This window comes from Sturnus vulgaris, chromosome 1, assembly GCF_052056855.1.
Source record: "Sturnus vulgaris isolate bStuVul1 chromosome 1, bStuVul1.hap1, whole genome shotgun sequence".
In the NCBI taxonomy this organism is placed as follows: Eukaryota; Metazoa; Chordata; class Aves; order Passeriformes; family Sturnidae; genus Sturnus; species Sturnus vulgaris.
Window position 1 is genome coordinate 152270439 of NC_142243.1, and position 27206 is coordinate 152297644.

Below are 27206 nucleotides of genomic sequence, written 5' to 3' on the forward strand. Positions count from 1 at the left end.
TCAAGAAAAAGCGAAGGTACAGTGTTAAACAACTGCTTTACCTGCTGCAATTAGTTTCAGATAAGCAAATAATTTAGGTCCGGCACAAAACCTCTCCAGGAAATTATTATGGAAAGCCAGCTAAGCACCCAGCTGTGGTAACCCACACTGACCTTTGCTGAAGTCCTGAGGGTCCAGGGAGAGGCTGTAGCCAGGCAGGGTCTCCAGCAGCAGTTTGTAGCAGGCTCTCCAGCCGGGCTCGGGGATGCTGGGGGCCGCGCACTGCATGGCCGCGATGCGCTTGAAAAACGCCGATTTGCGGTGGAAACCGATGCGCTCGTACAGCTCCGACAGGATGCTGTAACGCTGGATCTTCTCCTCTTCTGAGAGCTGCAGTTGGAAGGGAGAAGAGGAAAGGACTGGTTTGTATCAAAGATTGAAAGAGCTGAGTTTTAAAAAACAAACGGGAGAGAACCACGGTAGCAGACATTGGCGCCGCAGAAGGCCGGGGATTTGCACGCAGTCAGGCACGACAGCTTCTGCAGCCAGGAAAACTTCAGCTTGGTTCAACTGCTAACAAAAACTGCAAAGATGAAGTTCTGCAGCTTCAATTTTATTTGTCAGTGGTACTAAAAAGTAAACAGCCAGTAACAGCTAAACAGCTCCACATTGTATGGAAGATACTCAAGATGATATTCATGTGAATGAAAGGAGTGCAAAAATATACCACTTCCAAGATTTACTGATTTAATAAGATTTTCATCTCTTGAAGATTAGATTTAATCTTGAAATCTCAGGCTATGAAAGCAAGAAACTGTCTTGATTTTTATGTCTCTAATCTTGTAAGCCACAAATTTTTTCATTCCATGAAATCATACTGTGATTTATACACTGTGAGACTGAATCACAGAATCATAAATGGTTTGGGTTGGAAGGGACCTTAAACATCATCTTGTGTCAACTTCCTGCCACGGGCAGGAATGTCTTTTTCTAGACCAAGTGGCACCAAGCCCCATCCAACCTGGCCTAGAACACTCCCAGGGATGGGGCATCCACAGCTCCTCTGGCAAACCTGTGCCAGTGCCTCACCACTGCCTTGCATGAAGCAAGTTTTGCAGGGCAGCAGTGAGTTCAATGGGAGCTTTTCCCAACAAAGTATAAAATAATGTTAAAGTAGCAAAACATCATAGAAAGACAGATCCAGATTTCTCCACTGAGTCAAATATTGGAACAGCCTGCCCAGCATCATGGCGGAGTCACCATCCCTGAAGGGCTTTAAAATATGTGTAGATGTGGCACTTGGGGACATGGTTCAGTGTTGGGCTTGGCAGTGCTGAGTTAATGGTTGGTCTTGAGGTCTATTCTGACCTAAACAATTCCATGATACATTTGCACACTGCCAACAAGTGAAGTGGAATTTATTTAAAGTCCCGTTAGGCTTAAAGTTGAAACCAACTTGATAAGGAACTACCACCATTTGCTTCTTTAGCTTATCAGTGTGTTGGCCTAAATCCCGGGTGAATTAATTCTTTTTGCCTCTGGCCTGAATGATAATCTTGGTTTGGAGTCAGCCAGCCACGAAGAAACTGCCAGAGGAACTCTGGATGATTCCTACTCTGTGTCCCAGGAACCAGCAGTGCAGACCAATGCTGACACCTAGTGCACAGGATGTGGCACAATCAAAAGCAATAAAACATACTTTAAACTACTCTAAAGCTGCCAGCACGTTTTGCAAAGGCGTTTCAAGTGACAAACTTCACCCAAAAATAGCCCTAAAGGACAGAAACAGTAACTCATTCTTCAAAACTGGAAGTATCAATCAGTGTGTTTAACTTCAGACATTTAAAGGCTTGGACAGTCAAGGGAAGCTGCTCACCACACTGGTTGGTTTTTACAGAAATGATTATGTCTTGTAAGAAGAGCTTCAAAATGTCCTTTAGCCACTTAAATCCTGATATACTTACAAAAAGCAGTCTGTTCTCAAAAGTAATTTCTAATTTTGGACATAGGGATAGGAGACATATCAAAGAAGAGTTATCAGAGGGCACCACAATCTTATCTGACAGTTCAAATCTTTGTACTTCAGGATATGAGGAAACACAGAGAGTAGCAAGGCATTTTGGAGAGCTTCAGACAATTTTTGAAGCTGAAGTTGATGTTTTTTTCAGAACTGATAACAGAAGACAGTGCCCAAAGCAGAAGTACTGCCAATCCCTAAGAAAGACCAAGCCTTGTAACAAGAGTTGTGAAAAAAGGTCACTGCACCAGGGTGAAAACTTCCAGAAACCAATGCAGCTGCACAAAATATAAAACACAAACGGAAAACTCAGAAAAATTTTGGAGAAGTTATCAGAGTTCCTAAAAGCAATCATTCAGAAAGAACATGAGCTGAAGTTACCTATTTATGCCATTTTAACAGGTTAGAACAATAAAAAAATGTGGCAGCAAAGCTGAAAAGGGCACAAGCACATGATCAGGAAATAAAGCAAAAAAAGCTTTAAAAAACCCTATCAAAAGCTATTCCTTAAGTACAAATACTGACAATGTTCACTAAATTCTTTAAGTGATAAAAGACAGTCATGCTGTCATATACATGGCATATACATTCATGTCATATTAAGGTAGACAGGAGCACTCACTAATAATTGAAACAACTATAGAAGAGGCAGCAAATTCCCAGGAATTTTTATTTTCACCATATCTAAGTTTTTACCACTGTTACATAACTTGCTGCTTAATGGCTGCCCCCAAAGTTACTCAAGTATTTTCCTCAGCTGCAGAAACCCCTTTTTTATTATCACCACAAAGACAGAAAAATTGCATTTTCCTGAGCACAAACAGTTATGTGTTACCATTCAGGAATCTGAAAGAAGAAAAATGGAGAAAAAGCCACACAGATACTACTCCAAGTAATTAATTCTGGGAAGACTGCAGCAGGCATTCTGCAAGCCATGGGTGCAGCATCTGCAAATATCTTTCCTGAACTCATGAATTTATAAAAGCTTAACTGTAAAGTGGCTGCAAAACAGCCACCACCTGAAGCACAGCATCATTTCCACCTGATTAATTTTTATTGAACTGCCCTACCAGACAAAGTTATAACTCCACCTGAAAAGGCTGCAGGTCACTATCCAGGTAATAGAGCCAGTTTTTTTCTCTGGCTTGTTTCAAGTCAGGCTTTCAAAGAATGCAGCTTTTTATTTGTTTTTTAATTATTCCTTATTACATTAAAATTTTATAATCTCACTTTCTCTGTAATTATATTTTACAATTTATTTCTCAGAACTGGATGCAAAGTTATGTCTTATTACTCTGCAGTTCATCAGAAAATACCAATTACATTATATTACTAGACTGAGTATGAAATTGAATTTATGGATGGGTACTAGTTTTCCTGTTTATAAGTCTTACAGTTTAACCTGTGAGGTATTTTTCTGCTGCAGAATATTGGTTGTGCTGATGTTCTGTTTATCTACAAATTAAAAGCAATGTCCTACAGTTTATTCCCTCACCCATAACAGGATGACCCCTCCTCTGAATTAGTCCAAATTATAAATACAACTCTTATTTGTTTCCATGCTTAATACAGCAAATCTTAAAGAACTGTAAATACAATTCCCATCCATAAAAAGTGAAAGTTGCAATATATGTGGTGTCAGGGAGAACAGGGGATTATCTTAATGGCAGTAATTGCTTCCAGAAAAAGAAGCAGCAACAATATTGGAGTCTGCAGGCAACAAGAATAACAGCACCAGAACAAGAGGATGGGTGAACAACAAAGGGTGCAGAACTGCCAGCAAAAAAACAGGTCACAGAATTAAAGAGAAGGCCTTTAGCACTACAAGGATTATGGCAATTAAGGCACTCTGTAAAAAGACTGATTATTTTTATAACAGCTTATCAATTAATTATTGTCTCATTTATGCTTTGTTAGAAAATTGATTCCAGAGAAAGGATTCTTTGCAAATGAAAGTATTCTACCCCCCTCATAAATCTGCTGTCCCTGCCTGGGCCTAATAAGGTCAATGGTATGGACTTAAACTGCTCATCTTACCAAGATGTAATGAGCAAAATCCAAAAGCCAGTAAGAAACTTAACAGCTTTTTATTAGCTCTTTCAACCACAGCAATCTCTCTGTGAGCAGTGACACCAAGTTTGAGACACTGCTCAAGTGTTAATGTTGTTTTGTGGTGATACTGAGCACTTTCCACACAGTTCCAAACACTGATTTCCCCCCTGAATTCCTTTCTGATTTGGGTTAATTAAGACTTTGCACCACACAACAAAAATTCAGTTGATTAAGAACAGTAATCAGACCCTTCAGCTCACTCTGCAACAGGCCATTCCTGATTTCCTCAGTTTCATTGAATGAGATGCAATCAAGAAAATTTAAAAAATCCACTGCAGAGCAGTCCCAGGCAGCTTTTTTTCCCTAGTACAGCATCACAAGAGAACAACAATGGGATTTTTTTTTACCTTCACGAGGGAGAAGAAGCAACAGAGTTTAATCTCAAAGTAAGTCCTCATGTTTTTAGATGAACTCTCAATACCTTCACAGATGTGAAAATCCTCAGAAGTCAAGCTCTCGTCAGAAGGAAGGCAGCGGTACAAAAAATAAACTGCATTCTCCTGAATCTAAGTAACTTTCAGTATATTCTGTCAAATGACAATGGAAAAATAATTGGACTTTCCAACTGACCTGCCGAAGGTTGATATAAACTGCATTTTGCAGAAACTCAGAGGCTTCCATGCTCCTCTTCTGCATTGCCAGGACTCTCACAGCCTTCACACAAGCTTCCAGTTCGATCACACCAGCGTTCTTGTACTTGGAGAGGGAGAAAATTAAAATAATATTGAAGTATTGCACCTGTTAGATTTTATAAGCACTTCTGCTCAGCACATAAATCAGCTGTCACATCCTCCAAACCCAGCAATTCCTTAATGCTAATGACTACACTGTTAAATTATCAACATATGCCCAAGTGAAAATTAAGGTGTCATCTAAAATATTATTATGCAAAACAGCTGTTTTCAGCCTCTTCACCCACTGCTCCCATTTTGAGACAGAGCACAGCTTCAGTCTGAGAGTTCAGATGAGGAGAAAAGCTGGGAATATTGGAATCGTTTGGGACAACTTCATATAAATGGTTGGTTGTGGGTGTTGCGTCTGCAAATAAATTCTACCTTTACAATGCAAATATTTTTATTACTGCATCCATTTTCTCTTTAGTTAAAACAATATTCCTGATGACAAGAAAATTAAAAACCAATCTGAATGTTCCAGTACTTGTTTGCAAACCCTTTGCTGTAAATGACTGTTTAGTAATTTAGCTTGCTTAAGGATGCGAAGGAGACAATGCAGATGGTGCATTGTGCTCAGATAACAAACAGGCAATTTTCCGGCCAGATAATCTGATTTGGAGATTTCCTCAAACAACACTGATACTGGATATTTGATTTGGCCCACCTCCTGTTCAAAATAAGCTCTTCAGGTATTTATATTTGAAAACTAATGGGGGAAATGAAGTTCAATAACAAAATGCAAGAGTTATGCCAGCAAAGCTGTCACATATTCCTCTCTAGTTCATTTATACTAGCAAAAGCAAATCACTGGAGATTGAATCTATTTTAGAAGGTGCTACAAAAGTTTTTTCAGCTGAGTGAGAACATAAAAAATATTCAGAAAGTGCTGCCTCCTCAGCATTAGAGCAAGGAGTTACTTCGTAGGTCTGGAACAGACACAAGGTAACTGTGCTTGTCTTGAAAGGTTATAAATCAGTCCTGGCACAAAGCTCTTTGTTACTCCAACTGAGCTGCAGTGAAGCACAGTTATTACTTGCTGAGAGCACAGTGCATATTATAATCAAAATATAAATATCCTACCCTGAGCCAAACAAAGTCCAATAATTTTATACTTCCAGAGACATCACACTCTTTCTAGATGAGCAATGTACCCTTAAGGTAAATGTATTAAAAAGCTGAATGCATCCTTGACAGTTATTGTTTTACTGATGGATTCTAATTTATCTGACACTGTGCCCAGAACTATCACCTTTCATTGCTCCTGATCATAAATTACTCATGCACACAATTAAACTTGTTTCACTTGGAGAGTCCCCCTTCAACATGGACATGAAAATGCCCGTAACAAATATTTACAAGCTTAGTCTAAAGATACTTTATCAGATAAGAGAAATACCTGAAATTAAAAAGTGATTAAATAACTCAACTGCAATACAATTAAACTTATCTTTACTGTTGATGTGGTCACTGAGCCATTATTTTCACAGTTCAAAACAATCCTTTTTCTTTTCTGATTATGATTGCAGACATTAAGCTCCTTTTCCATCTCAGGCTCTGAGCAGTTGCACAAAAAACTAAAAACTGCTCCAGTACAGCTGGAACCTATTTTACAAACCTCACTGCCATGCTTTAAATGATCCTCCAAAACTAAAGCCTCAGCAGTTCACTGTTTAAAAAAACTTAAGGTGTTTATTTAAAAATAAGCAGGATTACCTTGCCATAGTAAGAAATAGCTTCTTTATATTTTTCTATGATGTCTTCAGGACTCAGGCAGTTCTTGGCACGTCCTATCTCAGCACTGGTATCTGCATTTATCCCATTGGAAGTCAGAGCACCTAGAACAGAACAGGGTCAGAAATGAGTAGAAGGACTCTTAGCAAATGCTAAATATCTAAAAAGTAAGCTAGGGTATGCTAGGCTTGACACAGAATACACAAAGTACACTTGTCCTACCTAGAAATAAAGGAAATAATCTTTCACTTAGTAAAAACCAAATATAATCATGATTTTTAGCACATATCTGAATGTTTAGACTATTAATAAAATAACAGATGGCTAAAATAATATTATGGCCATATCTGAATAGATGCTTTTTATCTTTGAACTATTCCTTCTTTTACTTTAAAACGGTTTTCCTAAAGCACACCTTAGGAAAACAAAAAGGCTCAGATGATACAGTAAGAAATTGGTTTTCTTATATAAGAAAGAAGGCAAGAGACAGAAAGGGTCTATATAAAGGATAAGAATTTGAAAGAGATGCCAAGGAAATCTGGGGTATTAGTAAGAACATGAAAATTTTATTTTTAGAACTTGATTTTATTGAGGAGTTAACATAATAAAAGTGAAAACACATCAAAGGTTTGTCAAGGCTCAATACCTTCTTACGTACTACTTAATCTGTAGGATTATACTGTAATTTATTTAGGATTATACACTAATTTATTTCTCCAAGGGGTTTCCTGGTAAAATGGCAAAAAAAATCTCTGTGTTTCAGAGCTGGCCCTAACTGTCAACAGACAGTTAAAACTACTGTGAAAGGTATTTCTGAATATACTGAGGGAGCAAAAATAATTTTTCTTTATATACTTAAATGCTAAGGCAACTTTTTTAATGTGTATTAACCTTAAGGAATCAGACCAAGCACATCTGGAAATTAAGAGTATTTTTATGGAAGTGAAAGATGTTTGTTCATGATGACTGAGGGAGCAATATGACACTACAGAATTACAAATGACCATTCAGGTTGGTCACTTCAAAAACATTTTAAAACCCTTGCTACTCGTGGAAAGAAATCCTGTTGATTAGAATTTATGGAGACATAATCAGGGAATTACAGCATTTATTTTGTGCCAGTTACCCTTCAGTCTCTATAATTTCTCAACATTTATAGCCAAAATCTGAAGCATCAGGGATCACTAGTAGTTCTGGCAAGTGGCAATACCTATACAATTGCAAAACACATCAAGTAATACAAGAAAATACTTTGGAAACATGCAGGAAAATAATGTACCTGGATCAATGAGAACTTCTTGTGCCCCTAAAAGGAGGAACAAAAATGATTTTTTTTCAGCCTTAAATAGAGCCAGAAAAGTTCTTATAATGTTTTATAACATCAGGCTTGAACAAAATCATCAGATTTATCAGGATTATCACTGATATTGTGAAGGACTACCAATTATAATTCAAGTCACCATATGTTAAATCTATTTTTTTTAATAAATAAATGTAAAAGTCTTTAAAGTTGCAATGAGTTCTAAGACATACTAAGAAGAATTTCAGAATTGTCAGTGTATAATTTAAAGCCAAATCTTTTTTCCTTTATTGTTTTGGTTAGCAGGTTTCCACTACAGTCCATTTAGTGTTAGTGCCAGGACCTACAGTACTTAAATCTCCTTATGGGAGCTCATTTAATCTGCACACTACTCTAGAATAACATTTCCAAGTAATCTTACCCCTTTTAATTGTCATTAATTTTTCTCCATCGAATTTTCTGAATACTTGAGTTATGTCAACCCAATAAGCCAGACTGTCCATGTAAGAGTTGGATTATCAGGTATGGAACACCTCATTGCCCTAAACTCTGGTTAAACATGGCAATAAGATTGCTCATATCAAGGGTTAAGCAGTCAAAACCAATTATTTTATCAGCAAGACAGACCCTCCCTTCTGAGCTGATTTGCTCAGATTCCAGACAAGTGAAGCAGAGATTTAGATCCAGACCCAAATATACACCAACACTTCACAATTCTGCCTGGGGAAAGAGGAAGGTCAGGCAACAAAATCAAGATCTTAGAACTCCCAACAAATAAAATCCAGTGGAGAAATCCAAAACAGCCAGTGACCTAAGCATAAAGCAATCCAGACTCATCTTGTTTGACAAATCCCATTACAGACCATATCAGATTTCCTGGCCAGGAGGAACTGAGCAACTCAGAATCTTCCTTTACACTAAAGGCTGCAGAGACACATCCAGGAATCTGAAGGGACACGACTTAAACCTGTCCCCATACAAACAAAAGTGTTTAGGTACCTGAGAAGTCAAAGCTCCCTTTTCACAGAATGGTTTGGGAAGGGACCTTAAAGACCATCAAGATCCAACTCCAAGCCCCTGTCCATGGGCAGGGGCACCTTCCACTAGAGCAGATTGCTCAAAAACCCCATCCAACCTGACCCTGAACACTTTCCAGGGATGGGCAGCCACAGTATAGAGCAGAAGCTTCTTTGTATTTTGGAGATTTCTTTCCAAAGCTGTTTCTACATAAAGCAGACACCCCGTTTTCTGAGCAGCCAGGTCCTATGCTGTAGCCTAAAAATGCCTAAATGCCTAAAAATGATGGAAATCACAAGGGATTCCAGGGGAAGATGTTTCTCTTGGCTGGATCTTGGCAGGAAACTTCATTCTGTGAAGGCTGAAGTACAGGCACAAGAAGAGGTGCAATTCCAGGTACAAGAGGAAGCACACTAAAGGTAACTCTCATATCTACATGCCTCAAAATCAGGCACAAATGTCAGTTCCAAGTGTGACATTTCTTGATTTGTGCAGAATTTGGAAACCCTGTTTTTCGGGCTGTATCCCACAGAAAGACACAGTGGAATTTATTCCCCAGATTAAGCACTGTCCTCACAAAATCAATTATAGGGAAAGAGACTATAACCGAAGGTGCAGTCTGAAGAGATTTTGTATGAAAGGCACTGCAGAGTCAGGAATCAGTAATAAAAAGAAACTTTCAGAAAACTTTGTAGGAAAATGACATCACTGTAACAGCTGTTTGGCCAGAGAGAGCTCAGCAATTCACACTTCAAAACACAGAGATCATGACTAGAGTTAGAAAACAGTATCTAATGGGCCACAAAGTAATATTTTCATCGGCAAAGGATGACAAGAAAAATCTGTAATCAGTTTTTCTTCACAGAAAAATCCTTTGAAAAATCTTGTCATGTGAAACTAAAACATTTTTAAAATACAACTACACTAACAAGTTTGCAAACTGAACTTTGAAATACTAGACGACTTAAATAGAGACCCAACAATAATATTCCCAAATTATATTCAATTATCCTGATAGCTGTGACTTATTTGTTACCTTCTTTAGTAACCAGGAGTATCCATGACAAACAAACAGATTGCAGTATCTCCTGATAAATATTCATTGAAAAGTAGACAAAGTTCACTAACCAGATGAAATAATAATAGCTAATGTAAAATGTATTCATAGGTCATGGGACCAAATGCATAGATTTTAATGACTAGATATTGTATAAAAATTAGTATTCTGCCCTGAAATAAGGTAATTTTACTATCATAATTTTCTGATTTGAACACACACAGCTCATAATAAAGGTAATACAAAGCTTTTACTTGATTGTGACTTATAAAATAATAAAGATGGTTGGTTGCTTCTTTTAGATGAAGGAATTAATTTTGACCACATTGCACACAAGAGAACACCAGCACTTAAACCCAGCTATGTTTCAGTGCTGAGTGAATGCATACCCAGCAGCAGCTGTGCTGGGTTAGCCCAAAGGCCCATGCAGTTCACACTAATCAATGTCTTTCCATTTCCCAGCCTGTTGTATTTCCATTTCCCTACCCCAGCCCAGCCACAGAACCTTTCAGGAGCTGTAACACCATGTGACAAGTGACAAGTGTCAGGTTATGGGACAGGCTCATCTGCACAAACACAAATGAGCAGAGAGGATCAGTGACCATGAGCTGCACCCCAATAACCAAATGGGAGCCAACAGAGCAGTGTGGGGGTGAAGCCCAGCAGCTCAGTTACAGGAGCAGCTCTCTGGATCCCCTTACAGACAGACTGGGGGGTCACTCCCTACAGGGATATGGGGCTCACTCTAGGGAAAGACATCTTGGGATTGTACAAGATTCCTTCTGGGATGTAGGGGGCCAGCCAAACACAAGGAGAAGGAGGGACTGAGGCAGTTTAGGGAACAAGCATGGAAAAACAGAGGGGAGTGGACGTGTGTGTGTGTATTGGTCTAAGCACCAAAAACTGGAATGGGCTCTGGGTCTCAGCCCTGTGGGTTGAAGTGCCAGCAACTGGTGCAGTCCAGTGGGCAGCTCCTGGATAGGCTGAGGCTGTCTGTGTGTTCCCTGTGTGTTCCTCCAGGCCTGCTGGGAATTCCTGCCCAGCCTCCTGTCTGCCTGGGCCTGGGGACATAGAGCTACAGCAGCCTTGCCTCTCTCACACACACCACCAGATCTCTGAATGACAAGGAATTCCATGTCATACCTGTAGGCTGGATAAAGAGCAATTCCTTTAATCTGCTAAGCTCTGTTGGATGTTCTCCAGTTCTTCTCTTGAAAGAAACACTGAACCTTTGATCTCTACTCATCCTTTTCCACCATGTTCACTGTATTACAGATTGGTCTCATATTTATTCTCAGCCATCTCTTTTGCAGTCCAAGAGTTTAGAAAAAGTATACTCAACCTTAAAAATTACGTTAGTTTACTGGCATTTCATTTAAAAAAATATTTATTACTCATTGACTTTAGAATAGCAAAAGAGCTCTGAATAAAATGTACCAAATTTAATTCTTTTTAATACATGCAGCTCTGCCAGATCATATTTTATAAAAACTGTCTGTATTTCCTCCAGTAAAATTCAAATTAACACAGACACTAACAATCAGGTGAAGAAATCAAAAGCCCTAGACCTCCCTTCTCTGATTAATCCTGTCATCTGTATAATTTTACAGAGTTAGGATGTAGGGAGAAGTTTTCAGATGTTTAGTGGTGGCAAACAGAATGAAACTGAAATGCCATCCTTACCTGGCCTGTGCCTGTTGCCTGCCTCAGCAGAAAGGGAACCTCCTTGAGCCCTGCGAGATCCAACTTTACCCCCAGTGCCCCCTGGGTAGTGATAGATGACAGATGCTGAGCACAACCCCTCAAGGGCAGCTGCAGAGAAAAGGAAAAAAGCCAACAGATTAGTAGAGACATTTGCAAGAAGTGAAGTTATCCTGTGGTAAAGTCTATTTACACAAACAAAATATGCCTGAAATTGGAGGTCTAATGACAAAGACCATGGAAAATTCTAAGATATTCAACGTGCTTTTTACGTGTGTGCTCATCCTCAGAGCTCCAACTGCCCCAACCCTACTGAAAGAATTTGCAGGTGTAAGAACTTGTCACAGTACAGGAAGCTCACATGAAAAGCACTTAATCCAACTGGATGCAATTCCACAAAACCAGGTAAGATGCCAAGAGAGCTGACCAAGGTAAGGCCACTCCCTCATCACCTCTAACAGGTTCATGCCCACTGGGAGAGGTTTCTACTGGAAAAAGGGAAATGTCATCTTCCTTGAGAAGGAAGTACCAGCACAGATAGATCAACATCAACTCCCTAGAGAGGCTACACAGAAATCCTGCTGGAAGCAGGAAAGTGAAAGAAGGTGTCTGTGAACAGCACACATCAATTTATTGAGGATAAATCAGTCTCTAGCAACCTCACTGCCTCCGATGAGGATATGACAAGCTCAGTGGACAAAGGAACTGCAGTGAATGTTGTGTATTTTGGCTTTCAAAACATTTTTGGACATGGTCTCACAGAATGCTTGCAGCCAAATCAGGAAGATTGGGATAGCTGGCCTATAAAGTAGGTGGAAAATCAGCTCAGACTCACAGGTTTGTGATCAGCCAAATGGCTGCCTGTGACCAGTGGAGTCCCTCACATGCCTTTATTAACTGCCTGGATGATTGATGGAGCACCACCCAGAAATTTCCTGGGTGACATCAAACTGAGGGGAGCAGTAGGGCAGGCCTTCAATGCACAGAGAACTTGCCAGGCTGGAGACAGGGGCTGGCAGGAGCCTCATCCCAAAGCAAGGCTGGTGGGAGGTCATCACAAGGGCTGGGGGACTGGAGCTCCTGGCATATGAGAGGCAGAGAGAACTGGGCTTGCTCAGCCTTACAGATCAAGAGGCTGAACAAGGTTGATCTTCCTGCTGCTTTTAAAACACCCATTGGGAAGGTAGGGGAGAGATGGAGACAGTGACTGGATGAGAGTCAATAAAAGTGGACACAAGAAATTCTGCTTTAAGCTGAGACCAATTTATGTTTTGTTGTTGGTTTTTTTTTCAAATTATAACCATCAAAATGTTAGAACAGGTTGCTCAAAGCCTGTAGAACTTTGTTAAATATACCTGAAATTCAACTGGACAGGTCCCTGAACAACCTGATTTAACTGCATGCGATATAAGCAGGAGATCAGACTTACAGACTTATCAAATTATTTGCATTGGAAGAGTCCTCTGGAGATCTCTAGGCAGAATTTGAAGAATCTTAAGCCACTTAAATTTTTCGAATATAGAAGGAAAGAAGTGGGAGGTCAAGAGGTGTTAAGGTTTTCATAGCATGTAATCTACAGGGCCATTAGGAAGATAAATTGGTTTTCTTGTGGAATTAGAAAGCTAAAAGCAGAACTGGAGAAAATTATTTTCCTGAAAGAATATGAAATTGAGAAGCAGAAATTGTGCTCAAAGATCATTTTGTATCATTTGTATGGCCAATAAATAACAAAAAGCAGGTATGGAAAGAAAGGAAGGAAAGGATGGAGGAAAGGCAAGAGAAAAAAGCAAATCCTAGGACCTAACATGAAAGGAAATTATGCCAGTCACTTGCAGCTTTGAGAGTTGTAACGGCAAAAATCTTTTCCCAATAGTCCACGGTGTACACCCATAGGAAATATTTTTAAAACACCTATACAGTGAATAAAAATCAAATACTTTCCAAGGAATTATGAAAAAATCAGACACAATTTTTTTAAAGCACATGCTTTACTACAGTAACATAATTTATCCTGTTTAGGTTTTCCTAAACACATTCCTTTCTCATGTCTTATTGACCAATTTTTGCTTCAATTCAACTCTTACTCACCTGAAATCCAGATTTCTGTCCTCACTAAATAATTCCTACTTTTCACAATGCCTAAGGAAATTACAGTGGATAGTTTGATTTACTTGGGTTTAGCTACTGCCACCACCTAACCCTACCTCCAAGCCACAGGAAGTCGTTGACAGAGCGCAGCAGCTCCACTGCCATGTGATAATGCACCAAGGAATCCTGCAGCATCCCAGCCTGCAGGCACAGGTCCCCCACGTGCTTCCGCATCCGGCCCTGGCAGCGCTTCTTGTAGTGCCTGCAGAACGACAGGGGCACCTCAGTTACTGGCAGGGAATGCCTGGCTGGGGTAATCAACACCTCAAGTCAGTTTTCTTTCATCTTCAATAGCAAATCAACATTGGTTTGCTCTCTGGGGCCCTAAGCAAATATGAATGCTAACTAACGTAGTATGCAAAAGGACCAACAATTTGAGGATATACTGGAAAAAAGCAAGATATCACATGTTTTGGCTACACAGCATTTACCTAGACCTAGAGTCACAAGCCCTGAAAACCCCCAAAGCAAGGTTCCTGCAGACTACACTGAGTATTTGGCTGCCTGTCCATAGCTGACATGCTGCTATTTTGCTTTCACAGTACACCCAAAAGCTCACTGTTAAGCCAGAGTGGTCTCTTGTTCAGCCTTTTTCCTTTCCCTCAGTAGGGGATGGATTGTTCTTGTGTTTCCAGGAAGCTGTACTTGAATAAATCCCAGAAGGCCATGGATGCTTCCCATGGAATTCCTCACATTTTGGCTCTGAGCATATTAAAGCTGACCTTTCCCAAATCCTGCTCTGGGCCTCCATCTCCTCTGCTGGGACCCTCTCCACACACAGCCCAAAGGCATCAGGGGCCCAGAACCCCCCCAGATCTCACAAACCTCCCCCTGCTCCCAGTCCCTTCTTTTAAAGGGATGGTGAGTGAAAAAGCACCATCACTTCAGGCAACAGCTGACAGGGCTTCTCCTCCTACTTTTTTTACATGTTAAAATAAAGGGTGATGTTCTTCCCAAATGAACAGATAAAGTCTACTGAATATATTCAACAGACACCTTGATACAGCTGAAAAGGCAACTTGGGCATAAATCTGTGTGATAAAGGCACTCATCTTAGTGTTTTATTTATTTTTTAGTACGTTTCAGCTAAGGAAATATAACAGACCCAAAGGAAGACACACTGGACTTGGAAAGCACCTCATGGTTTAAGTGATCATTCAGAATAACTCTGCTCTCCCAAGTCCATGAACAATCCTCCTGCTCTCCCTCCTGCAAAAGTATTCCCTGGCAACAATGTGCTTGCACTATAATTATGAAGTTGTTTTATGAGGAAGAAATTTAAATGTCAACTTAGATATTTTATTAATTTATCTATGTTACTTTCAGTAGTATACCCTGTTGTTCTACCAGTGTCTTCTAAGTACATACAGAGAGGTATGCAAATTTACTTTCCACACATCACACCAAGGAAAAATAGACTCTTATTTCTTTGGATAGTTTAAACTAAAATGAAAGTCTATCAATAATGAAAATTTAATTAGAGTAATTGCTGCAGATGTCATTCTTTATTGTATACATGAAGTCCCAAGAATCTGGTAAAAATACAAAGAACCATCTTGTATTGACATAGTTGTAAAATTTGAGTTTTTAGGAGATGTAGTGATACTTTTTCAATTTAATTAATTTCATCAGAATAGCTGTCGAACAGGTTGCCCAGAAAAGCTGTGGATGCTCCATCCTGGAAGTGTTCCAGGCCAGGTTGGACAGGGCCTGGAGCAACCTGGAATAGTGAAAGGTGCCCCTGCCCATGGCAGAGGGGGTGGAACAAGATGATCTTTAAGGTTTGTTCCAACCCAAACCAGACTGTGATTTTTTAAAAAGTTACTGAGACTACTTGAACAACTTTAACAAAAAAGAAACCCAAAAAACCCTAGGGTTACACCCACTCTCCAGATGCTGAACTCTTATTCCCTAGAGTGAGACCTGACTGTAAGAGGAATGCCAATGTTTTGGGTTTGGGCAGTGGGGTTTTTTTCAAGCAAAGAACTTGCCAAAGGACCTTAGAGATGAACTGAAACAGCACTGAAATCATCTCCATAAGGCATCTGAACAAACTGTCTTCATGAAGTCTGGAATGTAGAAATGATAAAAGGAAAAGAGGCACAGAACATACGAAATACAAGGGTAGGAATAAGGACATTCATTTATTTCCTTTAGATTTGAAGGCAGAAAGGCCAGGAGGAATGGCAAGAATCCAAACAATTACATGTTACTGGTTTATCTGCCTTCAAGGCTATCAGTTTGGCTTGGGTAGTTTACACCAAAGAGAAGCATCTTTTCAGCCACCAAATAATGTCTTATTCCTTGCAGTTGGTTTGGGAAAAGGAGATGAACAGAAAGTAACTGATTTATATGGATGGGGGATAGAAATTGAAAAAGAGAAGTACAGACAATGGCCTTGCAAAAACTAAAGAGAAAAGCTATCAGAACCAGTGTTACTGTCTACAAAGAAAAAGGAAATAATAAAAGGAGACAAGAAATATGTCTCCTATTGCTTCTCTCCATCTAAAAAGTTACAAATAATTCCTCTATAAATGTTTGCACTTTTCTGATCCATCATACCATATTCACAATTGATGTGAAGGTGTTGACATTAAATGAAGCTCAATACAACTGTTGCTGTTTTTCTTTCAGATGCGTTAGGAACTTAAATATTTGTCTTTTATTTTTCAACAAGTGTGTATTTTATAGATCTTTTAAGAACAAAAATGCAAGAAAATTCAAAGTGAAAGCTAAAGCTGCTCTGTATGAACTATGGAAGGGCACCAAATCTTACCAAGATTCAGTCTGAGCTTTGAGTTATAGAAAAATAACTCTATCGAAAAGTGCCTTTGTAATCTGGAATCAGCATTGCACAGGAGAGCTTAAATTGGTTATAAATCAGATTTTCCTACTCTCTGCACTCCAGATTGAAAATAACATTGTAAATGTTATATTGCTTTAACTTTTTTGTTGTTGTTTTTTACGTACGTAGTGGAATTGGAGAATTATTGTTTCCTTACACAGTTATAATTCCTTTCAAAGATGCTACTGCTTCCAATTCTCTCTCTACACTTTCAAGCAATCTTTATGTTTATGAACAAATTCAAGTTCTTATTCTCTCAAAAGTATACTTTATAAGTGCTCTTCCACGTTTTCCACCTAGATGATTAAGTTGATAAATACGAGTCTTACAGGAAAGGAAAAGAGATGATGCCTGACTCCTAAATCAGGACCTGATACCAGAATAGTTTCGATCACAGTGCCTCACCACCAGCTCTTCCTAACCTAATTCTGCTGCTGATTTATGCCCACGTCAATATATCTGAAGTTTGAAGGCATTTATTCACCCAGACATCAATAAACATTGCTCATAAAAACAATGTTCTTTGGGAAACTCTCCTTATTTATAGACAAACAGATAATTTATTCCTGGTGAAGAAGAAATTTACTATTAATTATTCAAAAACTGAATTCACTCCACCTATTTTTAGGCTCTTCAAGGTATTGCCAAGACAGGATCTGTCTCTTACAGTCCCTGCAAGTCTCTGGCATCCTCTTGGAAAATATTTTCTCACTAATGATAGTTTAAGTTTGTACAAAACAAATGTGTAAACTGTGTCTTAATTAGGCACTCACAATGAAGTACAATGAATTAAATCACTTCAAGTACGTCCAAAAAGACAAAAGGCAAAGACTTCATTGAAACGAAACCCACTCGCCACAGACAGCAAAACTTAATTCACTTCACATTTGGGAAGCCTCTTTTTAAAAAATCCAGTATCTACAATATCAGGCCCTTAAAACCATGTCCCAAGAGACTCATTGTTTCTTCATGTCTCTTCAGTCCATCCTGGGGTGCAAATTTAAAGGGAAAAAAAGTCCTGTATACATACACATTCATATACATATATATATATATATATATATGTCTCAGAATAAAATGATGATTGCTCGTTTTAATACTGAGCAAGTCTTGCTTCACAGCTTTAGCTGAAGAAGCTGAAAGTGAGAAGCTTACAGATGTTTTCTCTCTGAGTTTTTTTTTTTAAACACCGTTTAAATATTTTGGTTCTCTCCTGCTTAATCCTAATCTATTTGGGGACAGGAAGCCCATGTAAATTAACAACCACTTCCTCTGGGGTAAAACACAACCTTTTACTAGGCCAGTTCTTTACAGCACCCTACTGCCACGAGCAGTTCCTATTAATTTTTTCTATACATCATTTACAACATTAAATTTCAAAGAAGCACCTGAAGTGTCCCCCTACAAAACCCCTTCCTGAGTGTGATGCACTCAGAAACATCCCCAGGGAAGGCAGTGCCACCTCGTGCAGGACCACCCATGGAATGCTCCTTGGTGTCAGTCACCCAAACTCCTCTTCTGAAGGGCTTCACCACGGGGAAATATTCCACTGACTACAGAACTAGTTTAAAATCTAATTTTCTAAAGTTAATTGGGTTAATGCTGTACCAAACACACTCTAATATTCACAGGAATCACTACAATCATGACCAGTCACCACTGCAACCACTTCAAAGGGGAGGACAATAAATCTGCTCCAGGAACCACAAAGAACTAGATTTCCATCTCTGTCTTATTTGCTCTATAGGATATGTGCTTTATTCTTTCATCTCCAGCTGTTTTCTTTCATCCCAGCATAATTTTATGGAAAATTCAGTGCAACAGCATTACATTTCAAGACAGAATTTATTTTCACTACAAACCATCCAGAAACAAGTTTGACGGAATTTCTGGATCCTCAAAATTCGGCTAAATTTAAAAACAAGAAACATGCAAAATCAATTCTCAAAAAGTGTATTCATGCAAAATGCTCCAACAAAAATTTCCATCAAGTTCTACTAATTCCAGTTAGCATGCAGAGCTATAGGTATCACCAATCATAACATTATCCAGACTTAAAGAGACACAGCTACGGCATTGGATCAACTGCCAGAACTTTTGAATTTGGACATCAAACACAGGCAGCAACAGCTTCATGGCTTTGGAGTTCAAAAAATAAAGCAAATTCCAGAGGCCAGCAGCCACCTAAGCAGACTATGTGTGTCCTACAAAAAAACTCAGCATTGCTACCAAATATAATTGCCAAATGCGCCAAAAGGGGGCAACTGCAGTGGTGAGGCTCCAGCAGCAATTATTTTTGTGTGTACTGAAAAAATAAAGATAAAAAGCAACACTAAAATATGCAATGAAGGCGAAGTGGAGAGGCAGGACATGGGAGAAAAGCTAACTATTTTCAAAGATACACAATCACATCCTACCTTTTCAGACCCAACAACAAACTCACAGGGCAGTATGAGAGAAGAAGGGGGAAAAAAAACAGAAAGGAACAAAACAGAAATTAGAAAGACAGAGAACAGAAAGAAAATTAACAGCCACATACACATACTGAGAGCATCAACTTTGATAAATCAGTGCACAAATCCCAGCTATGACATGTAGAGAAAGACACATCTATAAACAGGGCCCTACATCCTCATCCCTCCACAGCATTAAATGATGCCAGTATTAAAAAAGAAAGAACCTAAGACACAAACTGATGCAAACATTAAAATGAGCTTATCCAAATAGATTTACAATCACACTGACGTATGTTTATTTTTAGCTGAAAACAGAAATAAAATAGAAAACTTAAAACAAAGGGGATTTTCAGTATTTCTGGCACATATGTTTCCTAGTTTTCAGTTTGTAGAACATTATTATCCTGAGAACACGTGTTTCCATTGTTCTCCATCAATCTGCCAGCCTCTACAAACTAACAAGTGCAACTGATTTCAGAAACTTCTTCAATTATCCTCAGCAGCCCTGTGACCACATTAATATTTTATCCAATTTACAGCTGAAGAAACAGAAAGAAAAAATAAATCAATCTGCCAAAATTCCCACATAGCTGAATGCTCCAGGAATTAAAACAAGGTCAGCCTCTCAGGTTGTCCTGTTAAACAGAAATTGTAGTACTTTCTTCAAAACATTTTAGGACTTAACCCACTATTTTTAATACATGAAGTTTTCTACCAGTCAAAAAAAGTTCTACACAAAAATTCAGTGAGTTTGTGTATGTTGTCATCTCAGTTAGTTCTGGGAATGTGTCTCTTCTGCTCATTACATAAGCAACTTGCAAGAGACAAAGATCATCCTCACTTTTCCCAAGAATTACCTTATTTGAAATAATAATTCATCTTCCTAATTTATGAACTTTGCATCTTAAAAGAAGCCAATCGATTGGCTTCCATGGCAATTATCATGCAACCAAGCTAATGAAAGTCTTCTAACTGGGTGAGGGAGAAGATCAGGTTTATATATGTATCCCTGATCATCACATATGTATTAACCTTAATATTTGACTATAAAATAGCTGGAGAAGAGCATCTTTTAGGATACAAACTACGTTCAGTAGTTTTACTTAGTCTTTAAATCACATGATCGGAATTACGTGGCCCATTCTTGACATATTTTCCCCCTATCATCCCAATTGATCCAGGTTACAGCTGCACCACACAGTTAATTTGACCTTTGCTACACACTGCCATTAAATTTAATTTTAGAAGTTAAAGGAAAAGATATGCTTATTTAGCCTAAGTAGGTATCCCCAGTTACAGCAGCAGAAGCACACCCTCTGTTACAAGAACAGAGTGTGTCTTCTCTGCCACCTATTTAATAGAGAACATTTGTGCTTTTCTAGTAATTGGTTGCACACTGACTGGGAGGTTGGGATACATTATATACAAAAATTGCAAATAGACAGAAAGTATATAAAAAAAGATCAAGAGACTTTCTTTGCCTTTAACCCTTTAGAAATTTCCACCTAGAAAAAGCTGTTTCATTTGCCTCTATATCTCAATACTATCATGTTTTTATTTCTTTCTGTAGAATCATTATGCTGACAGACTCAAAACCAACAAAGTAGCAAAAGTTGTTCTACCAGATGTGCTCATACCCACTTTCTGCATGCAAACAGCCTTGAGCCCTCCCTGAACAGAATTACAGATCCAATCTTGCAAAAACAGAAACTGGCCTCTATTGAAGAAGGTCGTTCCTAGCCCTGTCTTTCCCTGGTATGCAGTGCTTTCCCTCAATTAGTCAATCTTGTCACTACAGAAGGGAATGTGCTAAAATAAAATCCTGTGAACTGCAATCCAAGCAATAAAAAACTCACAAGTAATAAAATGCAATGTTATTATCACCAACTCACATCCAAAGACTTTGGCTTGAAAGTGTAAGTTAGTTTAACAAACTGATCTGAGTTCAAGCTTATTCAATGGTTTCTGCTTTAGAACAGAGGGCAGAGATGCATCAGGCTACATGAAAGGTGCCTAGAAAGCTTCCTGTCCAGAGAAACTAGGAACATATTTTCATTCAGCTTTCTGAAGCTTTAATGTATAAACCTTAAGTTTTAAAACAATCCAAAAAGTACTAACTCCACAGCCAAACAGAACTGAAGAACCTTCTTAGTACTGAACTGAAAAATTAGAATATTTAACACCTTTTCCTCAAGCAGTTTGATGCAGCAAACATTTCAAGTACATCCATTGATCCAGACTTACTGAAAACCTGTTTGGTATTCAAACCTCCCAGCAAGGGTGTGTGCAGAGCTGAGCCAGTGATTAACTCTGGATAAACCCCTGTGTCTACACAGGCAGGGTCACACACCTTCCACTCTGCAAAGAACTGAAGCGTCACACTGAATGTGTTTGAACTCCTCACTGCAACAGCATCAAATACCTGCTTGGAGATGTGTGGGAACTCCTTCTGCTGTCACTCGAGCTCCCCACCAGTTCAGAACTTCACAAGGAGTATTTCCCACTAGTTACTACACAGCCACTGCTCAGAAATAAGTCATTTATTTAAGAAACTGATTTCCAAATTACAGTTTTTAGAAGACACAACTGAAGAGCCGAATTAATTCTGATTTTGAGATTCCTGGCCAACAAATGACATTTTCTACCTACTTGGAACAGGAAATTTTGATTACATTCAGCCAAATTTCATTCAAACTGAGTAATTAAAGACAAGATTCTAAAAAGGCTTGTCCAGTCTTCACAACTTTACCACCCACACACAAATGCAGTAACACAGTAATTCATATTGATAACTGAATGAGAGTGTAGGGACAAACCAGGGACCAACAAGTCAGAGCCAGTTCAAGTGCTCAGCAAAGAGGAGCAGAGCACTGGGTGGTCTTTCAAGCAACCACAGATAATTTAAGAAAAGGCTTCAAACTAATTAGAAAGCTGGGATGTTTTCTTCCAGTTTCCATGGCCAGGACTAACTGTGCAGGCAGAGCTGATGAATGTGATCCAAAAGCTAAACAAACCTGCCTGGATACCTCTGAGCTTTTACACACACTAATAACCTCTGCTGACATCCCTACAGTACAACACAGATTTAAACACCATTATTTCCACACACAGCCTGAGTTTTGATAGGGCCTCCCCACTGTCTTTGCCATGACAAAAGGTGGTTATTTCCATCCCCTGGATTTGACTTTAAGCAGCAAACAGATTTTGCACCTGCCTGTAGCTATCAAGCCAGAATTACTTATCCCTTGCACAGGAGCTATGCAACACAAAAATCTGAGATGAGTATGCACATGAGGAGGAATGAAAAATGGGGGGAGGAAACTTAAACATAAAAAAAACAAACAGGTAGCAAAAAAAGACAGGTAAAAAGCGATAACAAATAATTATATAAAACAAAGAAGGACAGGGAAAGATGCTGGACTTCATCATCAAAATAAACAGTCATTGTCTCATAGAATGAAAAAGTAGACAGAAGTCTAAAGAGAAAAAATACAGTAAGAAGGATTAGTCAAATATTACTCAACATGATATAAAAATAGTTTCATTGATGCTGACTGAATTTTTTTTATTAGTACTGTGTATATATAAAACATTGGAAGTTTTCCAGCAAAAAGTCTCATTACAGCAGAATCTGTCAAATCACTCCTGTGACTTCTTTCTGCTATTTGATGAGCTTCATCAATTAAATGTATAAACAAGCTCAGAACATGAAATACAGGGAGACTACAAGTTAAATTCTCTTAAAACTACAGCAGGCAAACACAGAAAGATCAGGGCACAGCCTCTGCTGGAACAAGGCTCACCTTGTCGTTTCTAATAGGCATATCCTAAAGGCTGGCAAGTGTCACAGATGTGTTTTTTTAAGATCTGTGAGCTGACAAAAGTAGCTGCTTACCTACTATCGGTGTCCAGACCTACAAAATCCTTCTTCTCAAAAGGAACACAGAGCAGGGGGATCTTGTCTCCAGACTTATCAGTGGCTCTGTCAAGACGCTTGGACTCCAGCACTATGAAAAGGGACTCGATAAAATCTTCTATTCTCTTCTCCACAGTTTCACACTCGTTGTAACTGGGATAAAACGCTACATCTGTGCGGGGCTGCTCTGCAATCTCTCCTTGAAGCCCAAAGACAAACAACCGGGAATCATAGAGAGTAGAGCCATACATTTCCTTCTGAAGATGGAATTTTTCAAAAGTCTGAGGCCATTCCTTTGCTGAAGAGCACTCAGTGATAGTGATCAGCCCCACGACTTTGCGGTGTGTCTGGAAATCCCCCCACTCGTTGTTCTCCGGGGGATAATGGTGCCTGTAGCGGATGTAGAGCACTCGCTGCGAGTCGCGCACATTAACCTGGCTCACGGCTGAAATCCGCTTGTAGATCCTGAAAAAGCTCTCTTCAGGTACAATGCCAATGGGCTGAACCACGACCAGGAGGGTCTGATGATCCTCAGCACACTGCATGTAGTCAGGAACACTCATTTTGCATCAACTGCAGGCTAGTGAAAGAAAAATGCGTATTATTTTTTAACGTTCAGAAGTACACGGGATTGCTGAATCAAACCAGGGTTCCGACGCTAAACACTTCTGCATCGTGAATTTATGTGCTAAAATACCACTGTTTGCTTCATTATTTTACTAAATCTTCAACCATGCAACCTACTGATGTTACCCTGTGCACAAGGAGTACTTTTAGTCACTTATCAAACAAAAATCTGTAAATAAGGGTTTTCCAAGGGAATCTCACTCCCCGTGCAGCTACACAAACCAGCTCGCACAAGTCTCTACCACAGCCACTGGGCAGAAATACCAGCTCAGAAGAGCCTGTCAGACTCAGGCTCTTCAGTCCCATTTTCCTGGGGAAAGATGCAAAATTGTGTGGAGTGAGATGTAAACAAGCACCAAACCGGGATCACCAAACGTTACACAGCTGTCAGTGCTTGCACGTTGCCAAAGCAGAGGAAAATCAGGATCAGAACACCTATTTTTGAGGAAAAGCGAAGTTTTGCTTTCTCAAAACACACATGGGTAAGGATCAGATAATGTTTTCTGCCTTTACACTTAAGTATTTAGAATCCCTTTTCTCCTGAGCTCTCTAAAACCGATTACTGCACTATAGCTGAGTCTTGAAAGAAGATGCACATCCCTGAGTCCTTTCATGTCTGAGACCTCCTGGACACCACTGATCCCTTCTTGAATTTCAGCTCCAAAGCCCTGAACCGTAAATAACACCATAAAAACACAAAAAACCCCAAACCTCCACAAAAACAAACATACGGACAAAGCAAAACAAAACAAACACATCTCAGCTCTAGACTCGGCACAATTGGTTTTACAAGCAGAAAGACGAGTTCCGAGCCCAGGGGGACATAAGTGACAGTGAAGCAGCTGCCTTGAGAGAAGGAGCTCCTGAGAACTACGGACTGTGCCTCCCTTCTCCCACCGAACTGCCCGGGGTCTGCCCAGCAGTCCCATTCCCAGCGGAGCAGTCCCATTCCCAGCGGAGCAGTCCCATTCCCAGCGGAGCAGTCCCATTCCCAGCGGAGCAGCCCCATTCCCAGCGGAGCAGCCCCATTCCCAGCGGTGCAGCCCCATTCCCAGCGGAGCAGTCCCATTCCCAGCGGAGCAGCCCCATTCCCAGCGGAGCAGCCCCATTCCCAGCGGAGCAGCCCCATTCCCAGCGGTGCAGCCCCATTCCCAGCGGAGCAGCGCTGTCCTGACACTTTTCCCCGGCAGAGGCCGCAGCGGGTGGGAGCTGTTCCCTTCCCCTGTCCCCAGCGCTGGCCAGGTTCAGCAGGGAAAACGGATGAACCGCAGAAGAGCCAAGCGCAGCAGAGGCGCGGCGGGGGCGCACACCCCCCTGAGCCCCGTCAGGGGCAGCGAAAGGTGCGAGGAGCTGCTCTGGGGGGGAGCGGCTACCGGGTGGAACCGGGGAAGGGGCACTGACAGCCCGGGCAGGAGCCGGGCTTTGGGCAGCGGGGGCGGGCGGTAACCGGGGAGGGAGCACTCACAGCCGGGACAGGACAGGGGAACGCGGCTGCCGGGAGGGAAGCGGGGAAGGGGCACTCACAGCGGGGACAGGGCACGCGGCTGGCGGGGGAAGCCGCGCTCACAGCCGGGACAGGGGACACGGCTGCCAGGAGGGAAGCGGGGAAGCGGCACTCACAGCCGGGACACGGGACGCGGCTGCCGGGGGAAGCGGCACTCACAGCCGGGATAGGGGGACGCGGCTGCCGGGTGGTGAAGCGGCACTCACAGCCGGGACAGGAGCCGCCCCGCTGCCGCCGGAACTGACGGCAATGGCCGCTCCGCCCCGCATGCGCGCCGGGACACGGCGGGAGAGTCCTGAGGGGAGCCGGGCGATTTTCCGCCGTCGTCCGCGGTGCCGATGCCGGGGCTTCCACGGGGACTCGAAGCCTCTGCCTGTGAACACGAGGTATTCCTCCAAGAGGAAGGCGTTAAAAGGAGTGGATGAATGACTGATTCACCTGGATGGTAAATTTCAGCCGACGCTGTATGAAAACTTAAGGGGCTCGAGCCCTCAGAACGAAGTGAGCCTTCCTGGCATTCCCGAATCCCGAAATTGGTCTGGTGTCATAGAATCATCCAGTCCAACTCTCAACCCAGCACTGCTACTGTAACCCCAAAACCACATCACCAGACTCAGATACATCTTAAATCTTTCCAGAAATGGTGATTCTACCACCACCCTGGGCAGTGTATTCCAATGCCTGACCAATCGAACAGTGAAAAAAAAATTCTCATGCCTAATCTACATTTCCCTTGTCTCAGCTTAAGTCCATTTCCTCTGGTTCTCACCATTGGCACAGCAAGGGGACGGCCCCAGCTCACTAAAAGCTCCTTTGAGGAAGCTGTAGAGACCAATGAGGTACCCCTGAGCCTGCTCAAGACAGATCTTCCTCTGAGAGAATTTCTCAGTCATGTACCTTAAATGACAAAATCATGAAAGCTCTGGAAGTACAAAAACAATGGAAGTATGAGCCTTGTATGAGAGTTCAGGTGAATTTCTGGTGAAGGATGTAGGAACCTTAATGATGTTCAGTGAGGCCAAAGTGCAAGATACTGCACTTGGATGACCAACCCCTGGTATCAACACAGGTTGGGGAATAAGTGGATTGAGAACAGCCCTGCCAAGAACTTGGGGGTGCTGCTGGATGAGAGGCTGGACATCAGCTGGCCGTGTGTGCAGTTGCATCCAGAAAGCCAAACATGTCCTGGGTTGATCCCCCAGTGTGGGCAGCAGGTGAGGGATGGGATTCTGCTCCTCTACTCCAGTCTGGTGAGACCTAACCTGCAGTGCTTCATCCAGGTCTGGAATCCCCAGCACAAGAAAAACTCATGGACTTCATGGAGCAGAGCCAGAGGAAGCCATGGAAATCATCAGAAGGCTGAAGTATCCCTCCTGTGGAGAGAGCCTGAGAGTTTGGGTTGTAAGCCTAGAGAAGGGTCCAGGGACACCTTATTGCAGCTTTTAATAAGGGCCAATGTCATGACTTAAAGTAGTAGCACTCCAACAAAATAACTTCAATAGAACTCAAGAGTGTTTGAAAAATTTGGATGAACAATTGCATTTAGGCAGAATCATAGAATCATTTCGGTTGGAAAAGACCCTTAATATCATCACCAACCTAGTACTGCCAAGTCCACCTCTAAACCATGTCCCTAAGAGCCCCATCTACGTGTCTTTTGTATCCCTCATGGGATGGTGACTCAATCACTTCTCTAGGCAGATAGTTCCAATGCTTGACAACCCTTTTGGTGGATATTTTTTTCCTAATATCCAATCTAAACGTCCCCTGGCACAACTTGAGGCCATTTCCTCTTGTACTGTAACTTGTTACTTGGAAGAAGAGATTAACCCTCACCTGGCCACAACCTCTTTTCAGGTCTCCTCAGCCACTGTGGCACAAGCTGTGGGCTCCAGGCAGGTCTCTATGCTCCCCTCGGGTTTCCCCAGTTTGGGAGCTATGAGGAAAAACAACAGCATAAAAGGAACTGAACAAGCTTTAGCCTTGACCTTCAGTTATCTTCCAAAAATGGACATTTCCCAGAGGGAGAGGAGCTGGAGAGATGGCAGCACAAGCTGGGCACAGAGTCTCAGACAGAGGCTGACCAACCCCAGCAGCAGCATGGCCTTAGGGCCAGAGAGGG

The 27206-nt window shown here is 41.0% G+C and overlaps 1 protein-coding gene across 3 annotated transcripts in view; it reads right to left on the reverse strand.

Moving 5' to 3' along the window:
* The window catches only part of TRAPPC9 (trafficking protein particle complex subunit 9), a 447339-nt gene extending 422004 nt beyond the window's left edge, over positions 1 to 25335 (reverse strand). The window contains exons 1-8 of one of the 3 annotated variants that reach the window (XM_088179749.1): positions 25244 to 25335; positions 22933 to 23533; positions 13793 to 13938; positions 11571 to 11699; positions 7793 to 7819; positions 6496 to 6617; positions 4679 to 4804; positions 153 to 369 (exon numbers count right to left, since the gene is read on the reverse strand). In XM_088179749.1, coding sequence (XP_088035875.1) covers positions 153 to 369; positions 4679 to 4804; positions 6496 to 6617; positions 7793 to 7819; positions 11571 to 11699; positions 13793 to 13938; positions 22933 to 23516 — 1351 coding nt within the window. In that variant the 5' untranslated portion in view covers positions 23517 to 23533; positions 25244 to 25335. Of the gene's footprint in view, positions 1 to 152; positions 370 to 4678; positions 4805 to 6495; positions 6618 to 7792; positions 7820 to 11570; positions 11700 to 13792; positions 13939 to 22932; positions 23534 to 25200 lie in introns of all 3 variants that reach the window. The other 2 variants (XM_088179755.1, XM_088179758.1) reach the window with 2 other exon arrangements.
* Between the last annotated feature and the right edge of the window lie 1871 nt (positions 25336 to 27206).